The sequence below is a fragment of the Gracilinanus agilis genome, chromosome 4 (assembly GCF_016433145.1).
Source record: "Gracilinanus agilis isolate LMUSP501 chromosome 4, AgileGrace, whole genome shotgun sequence".
In the NCBI taxonomy this organism is placed as follows: domain Eukaryota; kingdom Metazoa; phylum Chordata; class Mammalia; order Didelphimorphia; family Didelphidae; genus Gracilinanus; species Gracilinanus agilis.
Genome location: NC_058133.1, coordinates 205,725,552 through 205,742,721, shown reverse-complemented (window position 1 = coordinate 205,742,721; position 17,170 = coordinate 205,725,552). Strand labels below are relative to the sequence as shown.

At 39.3% G+C, this 17,170-nt stretch overlaps 1 protein-coding gene across 1 annotated transcript in view; it reads right to left on the bottom strand.

Annotated features, from left to right (window-relative positions):
- TANC2 (tetratricopeptide repeat, ankyrin repeat and coiled-coil containing 2) overlaps window positions 1–17,170 on the bottom strand; it is a 664,538-nt gene that overhangs the window by 11,425 nt on the left and 635,943 nt on the right. Inside the window, exons 20-25 of the mRNA XM_044671962.1 lie at window positions 12,778–12,911; window positions 10,516–10,639; window positions 5,240–5,415; window positions 3,188–3,320; window positions 2,662–2,691; window positions 1,782–1,873 (exon numbers count right to left, since the gene is read on the bottom strand). Coding sequence (XP_044527897.1) covers window positions 1,782–1,873; window positions 2,662–2,691; window positions 3,188–3,320; window positions 5,240–5,415; window positions 10,516–10,639; window positions 12,778–12,911 — 689 coding nt within the window. The remainder of the gene's footprint in view (window positions 1–1,781; window positions 1,874–2,661; window positions 2,692–3,187; window positions 3,321–5,239; window positions 5,416–10,515; window positions 10,640–12,777; window positions 12,912–17,170) is intronic.

Sequence of the window (17,170 nt, the reverse complement as noted above, 5' to 3'; positions counted from 1 at the left end):
CTAGTAGGTGCCAGAGATAAATCTTTAAAAAACCAAACAAACTCTTACGTTCTGTCTTAGTAACAATCCTAAGACAAAAGGGCAAGAACTTGGCAAATGAAGTTAAATGACTTGCCCAAGGTCACAGAGGTAGGAGGTATCTGTGGCCATATTTGAATCCAGGTCCTTCCAACTCCAGGACTGGTGTTCTAGCCACTGTGCCAACTCACTGCCCCCAATAGGTCCTGAACCCCGGTCTTCCTTGTTCTGAGGCTGGTTCTCTATCTACTGTACCAATTTGCCTCTCATCAAGGATTATATTCAAATCAAAATCTTTTTTTTCCTTCCTTCTTTTCCTTCCTCTCCATTCACCAAGGAAGGGTGAACATTTCTAAGGAAGCTAGTTGAATAGGAACAGGGGCAATTATTCCCTATCTTATTGAGGAGAGAACAATTCTTACTTTAGGACCTCAGAGCCATGGGATAAAAAATAGGGCACAAAGAAACAAAAGTCTAGAAGGTTAACAACCTTATCCAAAACCACATGAAGTGAGGACTTAGGAGATAAAGCTTCCAGGGACCCAGAATCCTCATGGCTCTCACTCTCAGGCCACTCAAGAAACAAAAGACTTTTCTCAGAAGCCACTGCTCCCTTCTGACACATGGGTGAATTGAAAAATACTATACCAATTCATCTAAAGCCAGCAAGATGAATCCTGACAACAAAACATTCTTAGAGTATTGTTATAGAACCAAAAGAATCCTTGGAGAACCATAAATTGCAAGTCTCTAGAAGGCAGAAAACAAAAGGCTAGTAAATAAAGGCCTGGAATGGAACAATGAACAGAGGGGTAGGAGAGAAGGATATGCCCTCTCCCCACCACCCTCATTTTGAATGACTTCAAGACAAAACTCCTACTTAGCAATGTTGGGAAATTTTTTTATTTTTTCTTTGATGGGACCTGTAATTTTATTGGTGTAGGGAATACCAGGTGAAGAAACTTGCTGATCAATAACTATTTTGCAAATTATATTCTTAGAGAATTTCCTGGGAGCACTGAGAGGGCAAGTACCTTCTTTGGTCAGTAAGTGGAAGAGGCAAGGCTTAAACGTCCAGGACCTTCTAAAGCCAGCTCTTTATTCACCACACCAGATAGCCTCTTTTAGGAAATTAAGAACTTTTATCATAAGCCTTTTATCTATGAGTTCAGTGACTTCCTGCCAAAGCTAATAGTTAATTTCATTTCCCTACTCCCTACAAAAAAGAATGGCTGTTTGGCAAACTGATTTTGACTTAACTCTGTTCCCTGATTCCCCCCCCTCCCCCACCTTTTCCTATTTAATAGGCCCAATATCTAGGGTAGGTGAGCAGATTAGGTTCTGATATGTAATGAGTCAGAATTTGAAAGATGGGAGAGATCTCAGATCATAAGATCATAAATCTAGAGCTGGGAGGGATTCTGGAGATAATTTAGTTTAACTCTTTCATTTCACAGATAAGAAATCTGAGGTCCAGGCAAGTCTCCTCATCCAACCTGAGAAGAAAGGCAATCTATGGTGGTTATAGAGCCTCTGCTCAATAGCAAATAAGTGAACTGGATCTGGTCAGACTGCTTACTGCTGAGGCCTGGTCACTGTAAGACAAATGAACTTAATCTTAGGGATGCATAGAACCAGACCCTTCTAAGTTCCAATTTCAGCACCAATTTAGGGAATGGCATTTTCCATTCATTTTTCCTTGGGAATAAAGGTTAGTTTGGTCAAGACTGGTAGACTCTAACAGCTTTTTGACCTCTTCATACCTTATAAAACATGTCCCCTTCCTCCATCAGCTTGCTCAACAGGATGATCATGATGTCTGGTTTGGAGGTGGCCATCGCCCAAGTGGCTGGACCTGTAGTGTACAGGATGCATGATGGGTAAAGAACTCATACAATGCAAGGGTGGTAGGAAGCTAGGTGAAAAAAATATCCTGGGGGAATTTCTGCTGAGAGAACAACTTGGTGTGAGCATAATGCTCTGTGATTAGTTTATCTTTTAGATTTGAAGTACTCCAAAGCAACAGAGTTTGAATTATATTCACCTTAAAATGTGAACTAGTGCCACAGGAGGGCAGCAGAGCCTGTGGGAATCATTTGGTTTAAAAATTTTTTTTAATGTTTTAAGTCAGGCTTTCAGAAAAGGGGGTTTACAATAGATATCATGACAGGTAATTAAAATTTTTACTGGTAATGTATTTTTGAAACTGGGACTCAAAAGTCCCAGCTTTTCGGCCTCTTAATTTTGAGAAGCATTTTGCAGGAAGGATACCAATACTCAAACCTCTTTCAAAGTACAAGGACCAAAGAGGGCTCCCTGAGTAGGAGACGGTCAGAGCTAGGATTACAGTGCTAATGCAAACAGTCCAGAAAAGAGCTGACTTCACCCAAAAGAAGGGGAAGGAAGGGATAAGCAGATTAGTTCACAGGCTGCCTGAAAGAACCCACCCAGTTTTCCCAGGGTTAGTTTGGTCAAAAGTTCAAGTTATTCTCTACAACAGTCATTAAAATAAATCTTCTTTTAAGGTGAAGTAAATTAAAAGATTAGAAGTGTGGGGAACTCATGCAAGCTAAATCAAAGAGGAGAAGGCAAAGCTGACCAAGCCATCAGACTGGGCCTGATGCTGACAGCGGTGAGATATACCTCGTGGGCGACTCGGTAACGTCTGACAACCTTCAAAGAAAGGAGAAAACAAAAAGTTGTAGGAGAGGAAAAAAAATGAATGAAGGTGAAAAAAAAAGAAGGAAAAAGCAGCAGTGAGAGGCAGGCAGCAAGAAAGCTGGCATACCAGCCAACCCCTTCTCTAGGCCCATGGGATGGGGGAGCAGCTGAGGGCAGCAATAGCGCAGGGACTGGAGAATCTGGAAGCACATTCAGAGCAAGGGAAGCAGGCTCATTGGGAGAGCTGTGAGATGGGGCTGGTACAGAGGCATCAGGGTCACAGTCCTAGCAGACCGCTGGCCAATGCTGAACTCAGGGTGTTATAGACAGGAGCTCAGGTGGTGCTCTCTCTGTGCCAGTCATCTTTATTTTACTTGGGAAATGGTCCTGCAGAATCAGGGAGTGTGGGCAGCAGGCCCACGCTCATACCACACATTTGGGGCCTTAAGACTATGGGACCAGTCCTGCCCAGGGTGCAGGTGGCCAGCGCCTTCTCCCTATCCCCTACCTATCTTGGCTCCTTTCTTCAGAAGGGTGACTACGACAGAGGTGTTTCGGCATCCCACTGCCCTGTCCAGTGGACGCATCCCACTGTAATCGACATGCTCAATCATGGCCCCATGATCCACCAGGAACTGCACCTAGGATATCAAATAAATAAATCATTAGCCTGGGCTTGGTGGGATAGCACAGATCTATCAGGGACTTAGGTGGCTGCATTTGTATTCTCTTTAGTCAGGCTGGGAGACTAACTAACCAGTTAATTAACAAATGTTTATGGAGATAACTAGTAGTAGGAGGAAGTTTATGAATTGGAAAAACAACAAGAGAAGCCCTAGTCCTGACCCAGCTGGCCAGAAGACAAACTCTGAGTAGTCAAGGTAAAAACATAAGAACGTCTATTTAGTGATACCACAAACTGCTTTATTATTCTTATAAGATGTAAGTCTCAGCTTTATGGAAGAGAATGTTAGGTTCTCAAAGATTTAGAGTTAGAAGGGACCTCAGAGGCTATTAAATCCAACCAATCCCATTTGCCTCCCATTTTACAAATGTAGCAAGTGAGGCTCAAAGAATTTAAATGACTTGCCCAGGATCACACTGTGTCTGAGGCAGTACTTATGCCTTCCTGACTCTAAGTCCAGCGATCTTTCCATTAGGTTGCCAGGAGTTATGTTAAATTATTGAATCCTGTTTTAAGTCTGTCGACATGGGTTTATGAGTATTTTATATTTAGTGTTTCTTTTGAATGTAGAAAATAAATTCTTATTTCATACTCCCTTCATGCTGTTAGATAAGTATATAGAAATTATATACAAAATAGATACAAGGCAATTTGGAAGGAAGGACACTAGTAATGTGGATCAGGAATAATCTGATGTAAAATGTGCTGCTTGAAGGAAGCAAAGGATTCTACAAGGTAGAGGTTAGGAGGGTGTGTCTTTTAGGTATAGCAGCCAGTGAAAAGGTACAGAGATGAGAGATAGTGTCATGTTTAAGGAACAATGAGACCAGTGTGGCTGAACCATAGAGGGGAATAAAGTCTAAAAATTTGTTCTCATCTCTAGTCTTGATTCTCTTGGAGACATATCCAGCCTATGGTCCTTCACCTCTGATTAGTGGATTCCAGGATCAGACCACCCCTCCACTCCTAGCTCCTCTCTTGGCTCTCTAAACTTTTCTTCATGGCCCTAATCCTTGAAACTCCCTCCCTAAACCCATCCCCTTGCTTTCTAGTCCTTTTTAATATGTTGTCTTTTCCTCTTAGAACACAAGCCCCTTGAGGGTAGGGACTGTATTTTTTGGCTTATATTCATAATGTCAGTGCTCAACACAGTATCAGTATCTGGCACTTAATAGTAAGTGTTTTATGTCTATGTGTCTATCACCTATCCATCTATAAAGCTAGAAAGCTAGATTTTGGTCAGATTGTTAAGGGTTCTAAAAGCCAAACAGAAGATTTTACTTATCTTTTATTCTAGAGGGAATAGGGAGCTACTGGAATTTTCTCAGTAGAAGAATGATATGGTCAGATCTATGCTTTAGAAAAATCACCTTGGGAGCTGTGTGAAGGATAGAATGAAGAGGTGAGTGATTTGAGGGAGGGAAACCCATTAAGAGGCATTCACAATAGACCAGTCAAGAGGAAACAAGGTCCTGAACCGCATGGTGGTGGCTATGTGAATAGAAAGAAGGGGGTCAGATATGAGAGATTTTATAGAGATAGAAATGACAGGATTTGGCAATTGAATGGATATTTGTGGTGAGGGAGAGGGAGGAGTAAAAGGGAACCAAAGTGCTTTATTTAGGCTGTAACAATTCCCCTACTTTCAGTGAGTATTAGAATACTTTTTGCACTCCAACAGATGGTCAAATAAGAGAAGTGGAAATTGTTGAACTTATATAAATAGACCCCTCTCCCCAAAGTGCTGCCTTCCCTAAGAGCTGGTGTAATTCACATTTATCCATAGCCATCTACTTTGTACAGTATTAATTATTACTACTTTTTTTATGGGCCATGTTGACAAAGAGACTGTTTCTTTCCTCCAAGTTTACTTACCACTTCAGCATCACCATAGAAAGCTGCAAGATCCAACGGGGTGCGGCCATTCTTGTCAGCATGGTCTGTTGCTGCCCCATTCTCCACAAGGGAGCGTACCACCGGGAGGTGGCCCTTCAAGCAAGCCCAGCTGAGGGCTGTCAATCCCTCTTTGTCCATCAGGGCAATGGAGGCACCTAGAAGAACAAGTATGAATTCAGGGGCCAAATGAAATGGAGAAATCACAGCAGGAAGGAAAGCAAATTTTTTAGAGGAAGTTGGATAGTATAGTGGAAAAGATGCTGGTCTTTGGCAGACAGACTTGAGCCCTACTCTTGGCTTACTTACTGTGACCCCTGGCAAGTCACTTTTCTTTTCTGACACTTGGTTTTCTCATCTGCAAAACAGAGATGCTAATATTTATGCTACTCATATCACAGAATTCTTGTGAGGGAAATGTTTTGCAAATCTAGCACTTAGTATAATGCTTGGCACAAATTAAGTGCTTAATAAATGCTTGCTTGCTCTTTTATCTAAATCTTAAAAAGTTATTTAAACATTTATTAAGGGCCTGCTATGTGGAAAGCATTTTGCTAGGCATTGGGATACAGATGAAAATATATATCTCTGTACTTAAGGAGTCTATATATGAATGGGAAGGTATAGTATATACATAAACAAGTAGAGTACTGGGAAAACTGATGCAGGAGTCAGGAGGAGGGAGCAGCTGAGTTGGGCCTTAGAGACAAAAATTTGAAGTGGAGATGAATAAAGAATGTGTTCTAGGCATGAGGGTTTGGGAAGGTGGTTCATGTGAATGCATGGTAGCCCTAGCTGGAGCATCAGTTTAGGGAATATCTAGTTTGGCTGGAATGGGGCATTTGCTAATATGAGTGCTTTGGAAGAAGCCTAGAAAGGTAGCTAATTCACACTAGTACCAAAGCACTCCTAGAAATCTGGCACCCCTGAGACAGTGCTTCCCTGGCTATCTTCCCAATACTGCACATACCTTATCTCATTCTCCCTGACACACTGGGTCAGAAGGGAGTTTAAGCGATACTTATTATTATTTAGTGAAATTTCCAAACCTTTCCTCTGATTTTATCACCAACTACATTTTCTCCTTCAAGATTCATTAATATTTTTACCATCTCCATAGCAATTATCTATAGCCTTCTAGGCAATTTTTGCCTCACCATTAACAATTAATATTAAATACCTACTATGTGCCAAGCACTGAAGATACAAACACAAAAAGGAAACAGTCCCTCCATATTACAATCCCTGTTAAACTCTGGCATCTCACCTCTTCAACTCTCATGATCTTCAGCTTCACACTACTGCAGTCACACAAAGGCTAATACCCTTGATTTTTCAGCATTATCCATAAAGATTATTACTCCTTGAATGAGAATTCCAGATCACAGCCTCCTCCCCTTCCTTTTGCTCTTTATCCTCATTATAACCTTTAATCATTCTACCTTTTAAGCCTTCATTTCTCTTCCAGGCCATTACCTCTGCTTTCATCTCACTTTCCTCTATTCCCAATCCTGATCTTTGGTTAACCAGTTCAACTATACATTTTGCTCAGCTCTTGAATTCGTGGTATTGTTGTTGAGTTATTTCAGTTGTTTCCAATGCTTCATGACCCCATTTGGGGTTTTCTTGGCAGAGATACTGGTGCGGTTTGCTATTTCCTTCTCCAGCTCATTTTACAGATTGAAGAAACTGAGGGCAACTAGGCTAAGTGACTTGGCCGGAGTCATACAGTTAGTGTCTGAGGTTGGAATTAGACTAAGGAAGATGAGTCTTCCTGACTCCAGGTCCAGCATTCTACCTACTACGCCACCTACCTGTTCACTGAACTCCCACTCTTGCCTTGGCAACCTAACCCTATTTTATTCTCATTGTCTGCATTCTTTGCTCTTATTTATATGCTCTGAACAGTAGTGGGAGAAAGACACCTAACTACGCTTATTAAATTGGACTGGATATTACAAATTGCTTATGAAAGAAAGCTCATACTACTTAGCCTGTTATTTAAGCTCTCTACAATTTGGTCCCAAACTAACTTTCCACCTTCATCTCTACAACTTTCTTATATGAACCATTAATTGAAACCAGACTATCTATTCACTGCCTCCTCCCCCTCAAAGGCCATATGTGCATTCTCCCTTTTGTTCCTATTGTGTCTCTTATCTGAAATGCCCTGGCCTTTTCTATTATTTAAATTCTATATTTCTTTAGCGTCTAGATTAATTTCAACCTCCTCTTCAACATATCCCCATCTCTGAAATCCTATATAGCATATTGCCTATAACTCACTTGGCATTTTACATATTTATCAGGCATTATTATTATTAGTTTTTTATGTTGTCTTCCTCATTAGAATGTAAGAGCTTGGGGCAGGGACTGTTTATAATATATATATATATATATATATATATATTTTTTTTTTTGGTTATCATCAGTGCTTGGCACATGATAAATGCTTAATATTTGTTGATGGAGTGATTGTTGATTTACAGGTTCAGAGGTTTAGAGGGACTTTAGAGGTCACCTAGATCCACCCCATCCTTTTTATAGGTAAGGGGTTGTGTTTTTCCTCTGCACTCTCAGGGCCTAGTCCATTGTAGGTGCCTGATTAGTATCTATAGTTGACAATGCTGATACTACCAGGCAGAAGTCTCCTACTTAGAGGGCATGGAGTGATAGAAGATCTGGTTCTACCTCTCCAGGGCTTAGTGGCACAGTAGCACCCTGGTGCCTGATGACTATATCAAGAGAGAAGGAAATCTGTCCAAGTGAAACACACAAGTTCAAGTTACAAAGGATGTTGGAATACTCACTTTTTCTAGGAAGCCTTCTTTCATTGCCCAATATCATTTGAATCACTCCTTTAGTCTATTTTTGCCTTTTTTTTCTGAATTTGCATTTTTCTGTTCTGTGATAAACCATCTGTCACATCTTTATGTACAGTTTTAATTTCCCCTATAAATATTCTGTTTCTCTTACTAGAGTAGAAGTTCTTTGATGGCAACGGCCTTATCTTTTACTTCTTTTGTACCCTAATAGTAATCTCATAGTGGTTTCCTGAATTCATTCATTCATTCAACAAATATTAATATTTGTACATTATTGTTATTCAACATTAATACCTAGGGGGCAGCAAGACAGTACAGTGGATAGAATGCCAAGCCTAGAATTAGGAAGACTCATCCTCCCTTGTTCAAATCTGACCTCAGGTACTTTCTAATTAAAGGACCCTGGGCAAGTCGCTGAACCCTCTTTGCCTCAATTTCCTCATCTGTAAAATGAGTTGAAGAAGGAAATGGCAAACCACTTCTGTATCTTTGACAAGAAAATCAAATGGGGTCGTGAAGAGTCAGCTACAACAGAAACAACTATGCAAGAAAACTAAAGAGATCAACTTCATGTATTTAGGGCACTTCCCAGTCTTTTTCCACTAAAAATCTCAGGTATAAGAGGACCTGTGTTCTCATTTGAGCTGTGCTCCTGGTAGGGTGAGGCTTCTTTGGCACTGAACTTGCCCAATTGCTAAATCTTTCCTTCTGAAATGAGAGATAAGCATAGTTCTCTGCCTCTCATAGGAGAATGGAAGAAATCAGACCTTTGACATTAACAAGTGCTATTTATGTACTGGGTTGTTAACATTTTTCATACTGCTAAGTATAATCTGTAAATGGAGCAGTGATTCTAATGGATGATTTTGATTGCAGCAGTAAAATTCTAAGGAGGCCACCCAGGTGCAGCATTTAGAGATTCTTTAGATAAGACCGAGTCTCTGCAAAGATAGAAAGAGCTGAACCAACTGAATGGGAAAGTTTTATGTTCCCAGTATCCAGGGAAATCCAAAGGAAGACTTAGAGATAAACTGACTTTTCAAAAAAAAATGGGGGGAAGGATATGGGGAATATGAAGAACACAAGGGAAAATAATGAAAAATCATCATCCTATAATATTTTCATCTTAGAAAGCATCTATTACCTTACCATAGAAAAATTAAATAGTCCTGAGACTAACGCATTTCCAGTGGATGCGAATTCAGTTCCTCAACTAGTCATTTGGTGGCAGTGGGAATCAATGTAGGGAGACCAGATTTTTCTCAGTTTGGCAGCTGGCACTGGGGCTGGAGCTGCTATGTGTCAGAGTATAACCTGAATAGCCTGGCATAGTCCTGTCCCTTTGAACTTGACAAAGGTTAAACTTCCCTGGAGGATGTAGCTAAGGGGCCTGCAAATCTCTGATGTAGGAACTGTAAGGAGTCTTGCCACTCCCATGGGAAAAATGCTCTTACTTACTCCTGGTTGAATATTATTTTCTAAGAGTGGGACAGTCAAAGGAGGAAGTATCTATACAATTCTAAAAACTAAATCTAAAACGGTCCAATGTATACTCATATTAACTAATTCAATCAACTCAATCTCACTGACTCAAAATAAGCATTTCTTTCTTGGGTTTTTCCTTAGAAATCACCATCCATACTACCTTAATGTTCATAGAAATAGTTAGGTGGTACCACAGTGCACAGAGCATTGAACCTGGAGTCAAAAAAATTTGAGTTCAACTCTAAGCTCAAACACTAAGTAGCTTTGTGATTCTGGGCAAGTCATTTGACCTTTGCTTCAGCTTCCTCAACTGTTAAATGGGGATAATAAAAACATTTACACTCCAGGGTTGTTGTGAGGATCAAATGAAATAATATGTGTAAAGTGCTATATAAATAGCAGATATTACTTAGTAGGAAGTGGCTGAGGTCAGCAATATACATATAGAAGGAACCAGCAGAGCCTGCAGTGCTTTATGACCATAATATGAACATAACTTTCTCTAACATCCTTCTTAGAACAAAAGATTTGTTGAAGTTGTGAAATGACAAAAGGACATTTTTTGGTTTTGGATGCCAACTTCTGCTTAAACTGAACATGGTCCTATAGTCTTTATTTTCTCTATTCTTTATTTGCCTTCATGGTAAATGAGACAATGCTGACTGTCAGCAGTAAATTGGCAAATGTCATATGGAATTATTAAATTTGAGACAAAATAAAATGTCAAGAACTAATAACTATCAACAGCTGATAATGAGACAAGGACACTGGAAATGTCATAAAGTACTTGGGAATTTTATTTAAGTTCCCAAGCACTGAACTAACACAACCTTCTTTTACTCCCTCTTGGAATGTCTAGGAATTAGTGATAAATTAGGTGTGTACTTTGTGCATTTATATGGCTCTGATAGTCAAGGTCTGGGTTCTGAAAGTGTAAGAATAACTTACCTTGTGCCAGTAAGAAATCCACCGTCCCTAGATGGCCTTCTGAAGCTGCCATCATTAGGGGAGTGCGGCCTTGCTTGTCTGCCATGTTAACATCAGCTCCATGAGTGAGCAAGAGGTCAACAATCTGTGAATGTTGAGAAACAGGGTCTGACTATACTGAAGCAAGGTTGCTGTGAAGATATATGGATTCTATTACACATATCAAGTAAATTCCCCAAACTCTGCTAGTGGGGTTGACCATCTGTCACCCTCCTTTAATGTATGTAAAGTTCTTAGCAAATCTTATTTAAACTCTGGGTTTTAGTGATCTACAAACAAGGGAGCTGAGAAGAGAGACTTAGGTAAAAATGTCTGGCTCACTTGTCACAAAATGAAAAGGATATTAAGAAAATAAGAATTGAAGGGACCTAAATAATCTTGTAATACAGAATTTTTTAAAATTGTGAGGCATGTTCTTCCCTGTGGACTGTGAGAACCTACCAGGGAAAATTGTTAAACATTTGCCAAATGACTGAAGATTTTGGAGTAAAATGCCAACATTTATCCACTATATATATCCACATATATCCACTTTTTCTCCTATAAAAACAAAGTTCAAATCAGAATCAACAAAAGTAAGATGAAAACATTCAATCTGTTCTAACTGTGGGGTGCGGGGGTGGCAGAAAAGGAGCCTATGTTGGATTGCATGTAGTGGGCTCTTGCTTTCCAGACTCATGTTTCTGCCCTTAGGAGAATCCTGGGCCTCCCCCTCTGCTAACACTGCCCAGTTGGGATCAGAGCCTGAGCTGCTGTTCTTTGTGAACAAGGAGACTCTCTTGTACTTAGGTGCCAAGGCACTTAAAGGTCCCTTCTGTGCTGGCCTTCTCTGTCCCAATCTGTTTTTCTATCTCCAGTGAAGGGAGGTTGCTGGAATGGCTGGGGGTTGGACCCATTATCAGGGACAAAGCAACAACTTCAAGTCTTTTCCTCATGCTTGGTTCTAGGTATATAGTGAGTCCTAGCATGGGTGTGGGGGAGAAGGAGGGTGCTGCCAGTCACCACTGAGTTTTACATTTTTCTTCTGTAAGAGAGTGGTAGAGTGGTAGAGTGGAAACAGTGCTAGGTCTGGAGTAAGAAGACTTGGGTTCAAATACTGACTTTGCCATGTACTACTTGTGTGGCCTAGGGCAAATCAACTTTCTCTTAGCACCATTTTTCTTCAGCGTCTTAAGGAGAAAGTAAATTATGATTCAATAATCCTGTGACAGTGAATGCATCACAATGATTATATTATTTTATATATTCTGTTTATTGTATATCTGATTCGTGTTATAAAATTGTAATGAATTCTTCATTATTCAAATAAAATGATTCAAGATAATTACAAAAAATTATTTTTTGCAACATGGAAGGCAGGATATTTTTTCTAAAAAGAAAAGTGGGGGAGGGTACTACATGAAATTTGGGAACCACTGCCATAATGCAGCATCCAATTCCAACAGAAATCTACATAAATTGTAAGTGTATACAGGGCAAATACCTTTGAAAGTAATGCTTTGTGTAATGGTTACTATATTAAAATTTGAAAGTTGCAAAGCTGCAATGAGTCATGGATGAATCCCAATAAAAGAAACCATTTTTGTACTCCACCTTCTTATGTTGTTCAGCTTCTAGGTTTTGTTCTTTTGGATATTTTCAAAGGTTGTTATACTACTACCATTCTCTCCCTTTTTCCCCTCTTCTCTCTCCCCTAATGTGGATTAAATTAATTCATCCAGAATCCAAAACACTGGAAAGCTCATGTAAATGGATTTTTTGGGTCATATTCTGCATTCTACTGTTCTAAGCAAATATAAGCAACAAGTTACTGAGAACAGGAATTTATTTAGAAATGTAACTTCAAGAGTGCATCGTAAGGTTGGTATAGTTTTAGTTCCATGTTTTCTATCTTTTATATACACAGTACCATACAGTGATAACAGCTGATCATAATTGACAAACCTAAAGTGCTTTCTAAATATTCATCTAAAGATTAAATGGAGTTCCATGTAGTGATGGTGTTTAGTATATTCTAATTCTTTGAAAACTATGTGTGATGCAGATCGGTTAATCAGAATAGCCAGTTAATCAAAAGTGACTTTATTAGATGAATGAAAATTTACTAAATTAATAGCTACACCAAGGGAGGCATTGTTTGTGGCCCCTCTGATTCTATATACTAAAAAAAATAATTCTTAGCTGGTATTGCCTTAAGTTCACATAGTAATATATCTCACTTACCTGCCAATGACCTTGCCGAACAGTGCTGAATAAGGGCACTGCCCCCCGCCTATTTGGCTGGGCTACTGCTGCCCCTTGTTCCAAAAGCAGGCGACATACATCTAGCTTGCCCCTTCCAGCTGCAGCTGTCAGGGCTGAGGAGAAAAAAATATGGTCTGAGGACTGCCTTTTCTCACTCTTTCTCAGCCTTCAGGGCTTGGTATGGCTATTGATATGATGTTTGAAGAATGCAACTGCTATTTAACTTAGCTCAATGTCTTCAGCAAGTAATTAGGGCCTAATATGGTCATTTTGCCATTTGCCCTGCAACTACCTCATTTTGTGCATCTTCCCCCCCACCCCAAACATAATAACCTTCTAGATCCAGACCCTCAGAAACCATCTATCCATCAGCCAACTCCCCATCTGATTAACCCACTTGGCTTTGATACTTTTCCCTGGGATTGAGTTATGTTGATTACTTGGCGAAAACTCACCTCACCCACCAATCATGGCCCCAGATCATGATTAGTTTCCTATCTAGCCATCTACTAGGAAACCAAGGTCTGTCTATCTTGGCATCTTTTTTGCCACTGTGGCTCCTTCTACCTCTTGCTACTGAAACATTAATCAAATTAATGCTAGCATTACTACTGGAAATTGTGGGACAATTTATTACCCTGGGGCTCCTTTCACAATTCCTATGACTCTCCAGACCTAAGTACCCTACTCTGGCCCCATACTCCCCTCTATGTGATTTATCTCCTTATTAATAGGTAAGTTACTTGAAGGTAGGAAAACATCTCACTTTTGTATTTGCATCCCCAACCCCTGAACATAGAAGGTACTTAGTAAATGCTTGTTCACACATTTGTTTATTTTAATGAACTTAAATTTTAAAAGGAGAATATTCAGAGAAAAATAAAAATCAATGGCTACAAATTTGTAGCAAATGGGACAATAACAATAAACTGACATCTCCTACAGGGAAACTAAGCCTTTTTCTTTTTTTCCTTCTTATGTGATCATTTCACCTTCCCTCTTTTCTCCTCTCTTCAAGTGCCCTTTTCCTATTTTCCTTCCTAGTTTTCTCTTATTAGAGCATCAAGCTCTGCCTTGATAAAAGGACTTCTGGAATGAATAATATCCATTTGAATCTTCTGAGAACACCTTTTCCTAGTGGAAAGGGACACTAGCAGAGAGACTTCCTCTGCTAGTAATGGATGCTTCTGACATAGCTTTGATGTTATCATAAACCTAGGGATACCTAGTTTCTAAACTCAGAAACTGAATATCTTAGGCAACGAGAGCTCTAGTTAGATAGAGGTTTCTGCAGTAAACCCAGTAAGAGAATGGACAAAGTTCTCACAAGATATGAGAAAGAGGGAGGTTTATTGTGGCACATCACCAGTTTGTGGGAAAAGAACAAGAAATATGAAGAGAAAAAGAATGGGTCTAGATTCAGAGGGGCTTTCCCTGTGCTATATATCAAGCCTACCAGGATTAGCATTCTCTTCTTATCCCCTCGATTCCCTACTTGAATCAGCCCTTTCTGGGCGCTATGGTTTGTTTTGCTGTGTTCATGCCAAGAAGTGATATTGTTCTAGGAAATTATACTAAGGCAGTCATTTACTATGCAAATTATTAATATCCTTTTCTGTTCCATAGATCATGGTGCTGTGTTAATAAGGTAGCAGAGGGAGAACAAGTGGATTCACACCTTGCAAGGACTAGAAATATGGGCAGAGGTAGTTTTGGGAATTGTCCCCAGTGCCTTATATTTCTCTTTACTGCTTATTTATTTGACATTCTCTTTAAAGTGTCCTTGTCTTACTAGAATGTCATGTATTTAATTCTGGTTGTAGTCTGAATCAGTCTAGAGGAAAATAAGTTACTGTGAGAGCAAAGGTTTTGAATAGATGATAGGCACAACAGATTCTGAGAACCTGAATGTGATAGTGGGTGCCATAATACCCTTTATCCTGACATCTCAATGAATTTAAATACAAGAATGGCAGTCCTAAGGACTAGGGCCAACTTTCTTCATTTTCATTGGGTTCTTAGTCCATTTTCAACCATTAATTCTTTCTCTTCTCTTTTGGTAGTCAGTTAATGTCTCAGGTCTGGAAAAGGGGGGTAAGGTGTGACAAAGACTTTTTTCCTTTTGGGTGAAATATAATGGAGTCCCATGCAAGGCAGGGCTATAGTAAGCTTTGTATAATTATTAGCATGAAAAGACAGTTCAGTTCTTTATCATATAGATTTAAACAATCTCAACTTCATACCACTTGTGGAGTTATGTTTTCTCCTAAACTCTTCTGTGAAATGTGTGGTTGTCTTATTTCCCAAGGGAGCTCCAAATATGTGGGCTTGTTTCTTGTAAAAAGGGGTGAGGTGCGGAGGATACTGAAATTACTGCAGTGGTGAGGTGATGGCAAGAGTGATACTTTATTTTAAACAGAAAGAAAGATATTTTTTTTGAGCTGGTGAAGAAAATAGGTGTAGCTCCTAACTCTGAGTGGCACACCTCATCCTCTCACAAATCAGAAAACATCTTTTGTTCAGAAAGCCAACATGTCAATCTGTGAGTCAGGAAATCTAATGAGACCCAAATCAAAACCTTCTATATGTCCACTTGTAGTTTTTCCTACTTAACTGTTAACATTTGCTTTTTGTTTATGGGCTTGGCTGATCCCAATCGATCTTTAATTTTTAATGTATGCAAAATTCAAGGTATTTCTGCTTTCCCCAAGAGAAAAAGGCCTTGTGACATCTCATTAGTACTGGATTTAGAAAGTATCTTTAGCCTAAAAACTGACCTATATAGGACTTGTCTTTATGTATGTTTAGATTTATTTTTAGACTTCTCCAAATCAACTCTTCTCATTTTTTTGTTGAGATCCTTTCAGGGAGTTCAATGGTTCAATTCTCTGTGAGGTAAAAGTAGTTCTCCTTGTCTTAGATGACTGACGTAAGAGTGTTACCTGACCTAGAAGCCCTCTTATATCATGCATTCCAGATATGTTTCTTGGTACTTTAATTTTGATAGTTCAGAGCTTTTAATAGTTCGTAAAAAAAATCTGTAGTTCTAGGCATAGATCTGGTCCTGGCTGTGACCCAAGCAGCATAAGCACTATGTTTTGTTGGACAATTGAGCAATTACAAGAAGCACTTGATATTTGAAACAAACAAATGCAAATGGGTATTTCTGGCCTTCCTTAGACAACTATTTTTATTATAGAAGTATCTGCCAGATATCAGTGACACGGCAAATAAAATACAGGATCTGGAGTCAAGAAATCCTGAATTCAAATGCAGCCCAAGGCACTTACTAGCTGTTGTGATCCTGGGCAATGCCAATAGTATCTATCTTCTAAGGTTCCTCTAAGGATCAAATGAGATAATAATTGTGAAGCAGTTAGTACAGTGCCTGGTAATTAGATGGCACATGAGTGTTAGCTATTATTATTACATCAAACTTTTATTTTAAAGATTTAGTAAAACTCAAAGAAACTCTATTTAGAGAAGATTTCATGGCTGTCTAGGAAACTTTCAGGTGGCACACTATGCCATATTAGTAAATTATATTTATATTGGAGTATTCTATTTGGATCTGGTTTTATTCTGCCATTGCTGGTACTTAAGTTAGGATGTTATTTGGAATTCAGATTTAGGTGATAGTAGATAGTGTCATTAATATTGGCAGTGAATTTCACTCCAGACAACAAGGTAACAGAACAAAGAAGACCTACTTTAAAAATCTATAAGCATGGAATTACTTTGGTTATATTTCATGCAATTTTTTAAAAATAAAAAAAAAACACATGAAGATCTTTGTGAAGCAAAGTTTCTACGCAAAGCCAGTCCTCTAAATGACAAATGGATATTACAGCAGAGTGTTAACTCTCTTCCTGAGGATTTGTAAAAGATTTTGTACATTGGGTTATCTTAGTCCATAGTAGGCATGTGATAAGCCAATGGTAGACAGAAGTAGTAGCCTGAAGATGGGAAGATTCTGTGTTTAGGGGAAATAAGGAAAAAGTTAAAAAGGATCTGAATAGAATATAGCAAGGTGAGAGATTTTTGCCTCCTCCATAACCATGAAAAACTAGTATGGTTATAGGTTAGCCTGGGGATGTAAGTCCTAAAGAAGATGAGCAGAGAAGGCACTTTTTTATTTTATTTTTTTTAAACCTTTAACTTCTGTGTATTGGCTCCTAGGTGGAAGAGTGGCAAGGGTGGGCAATGGGGGTCAAGTGACTTGCCCAAGGTCACACAGCTGGGAAGTGTCTGAGGCCATATTTGAACCTAGGACCTCCTGTCTCTAGGCCTGACTCTCAATCCACTGAGCTACCCAGCTGCCCCCCAGAGAAGGCACTTATTAATCATTGCCATCCAGAAGAAAATGGCAAAA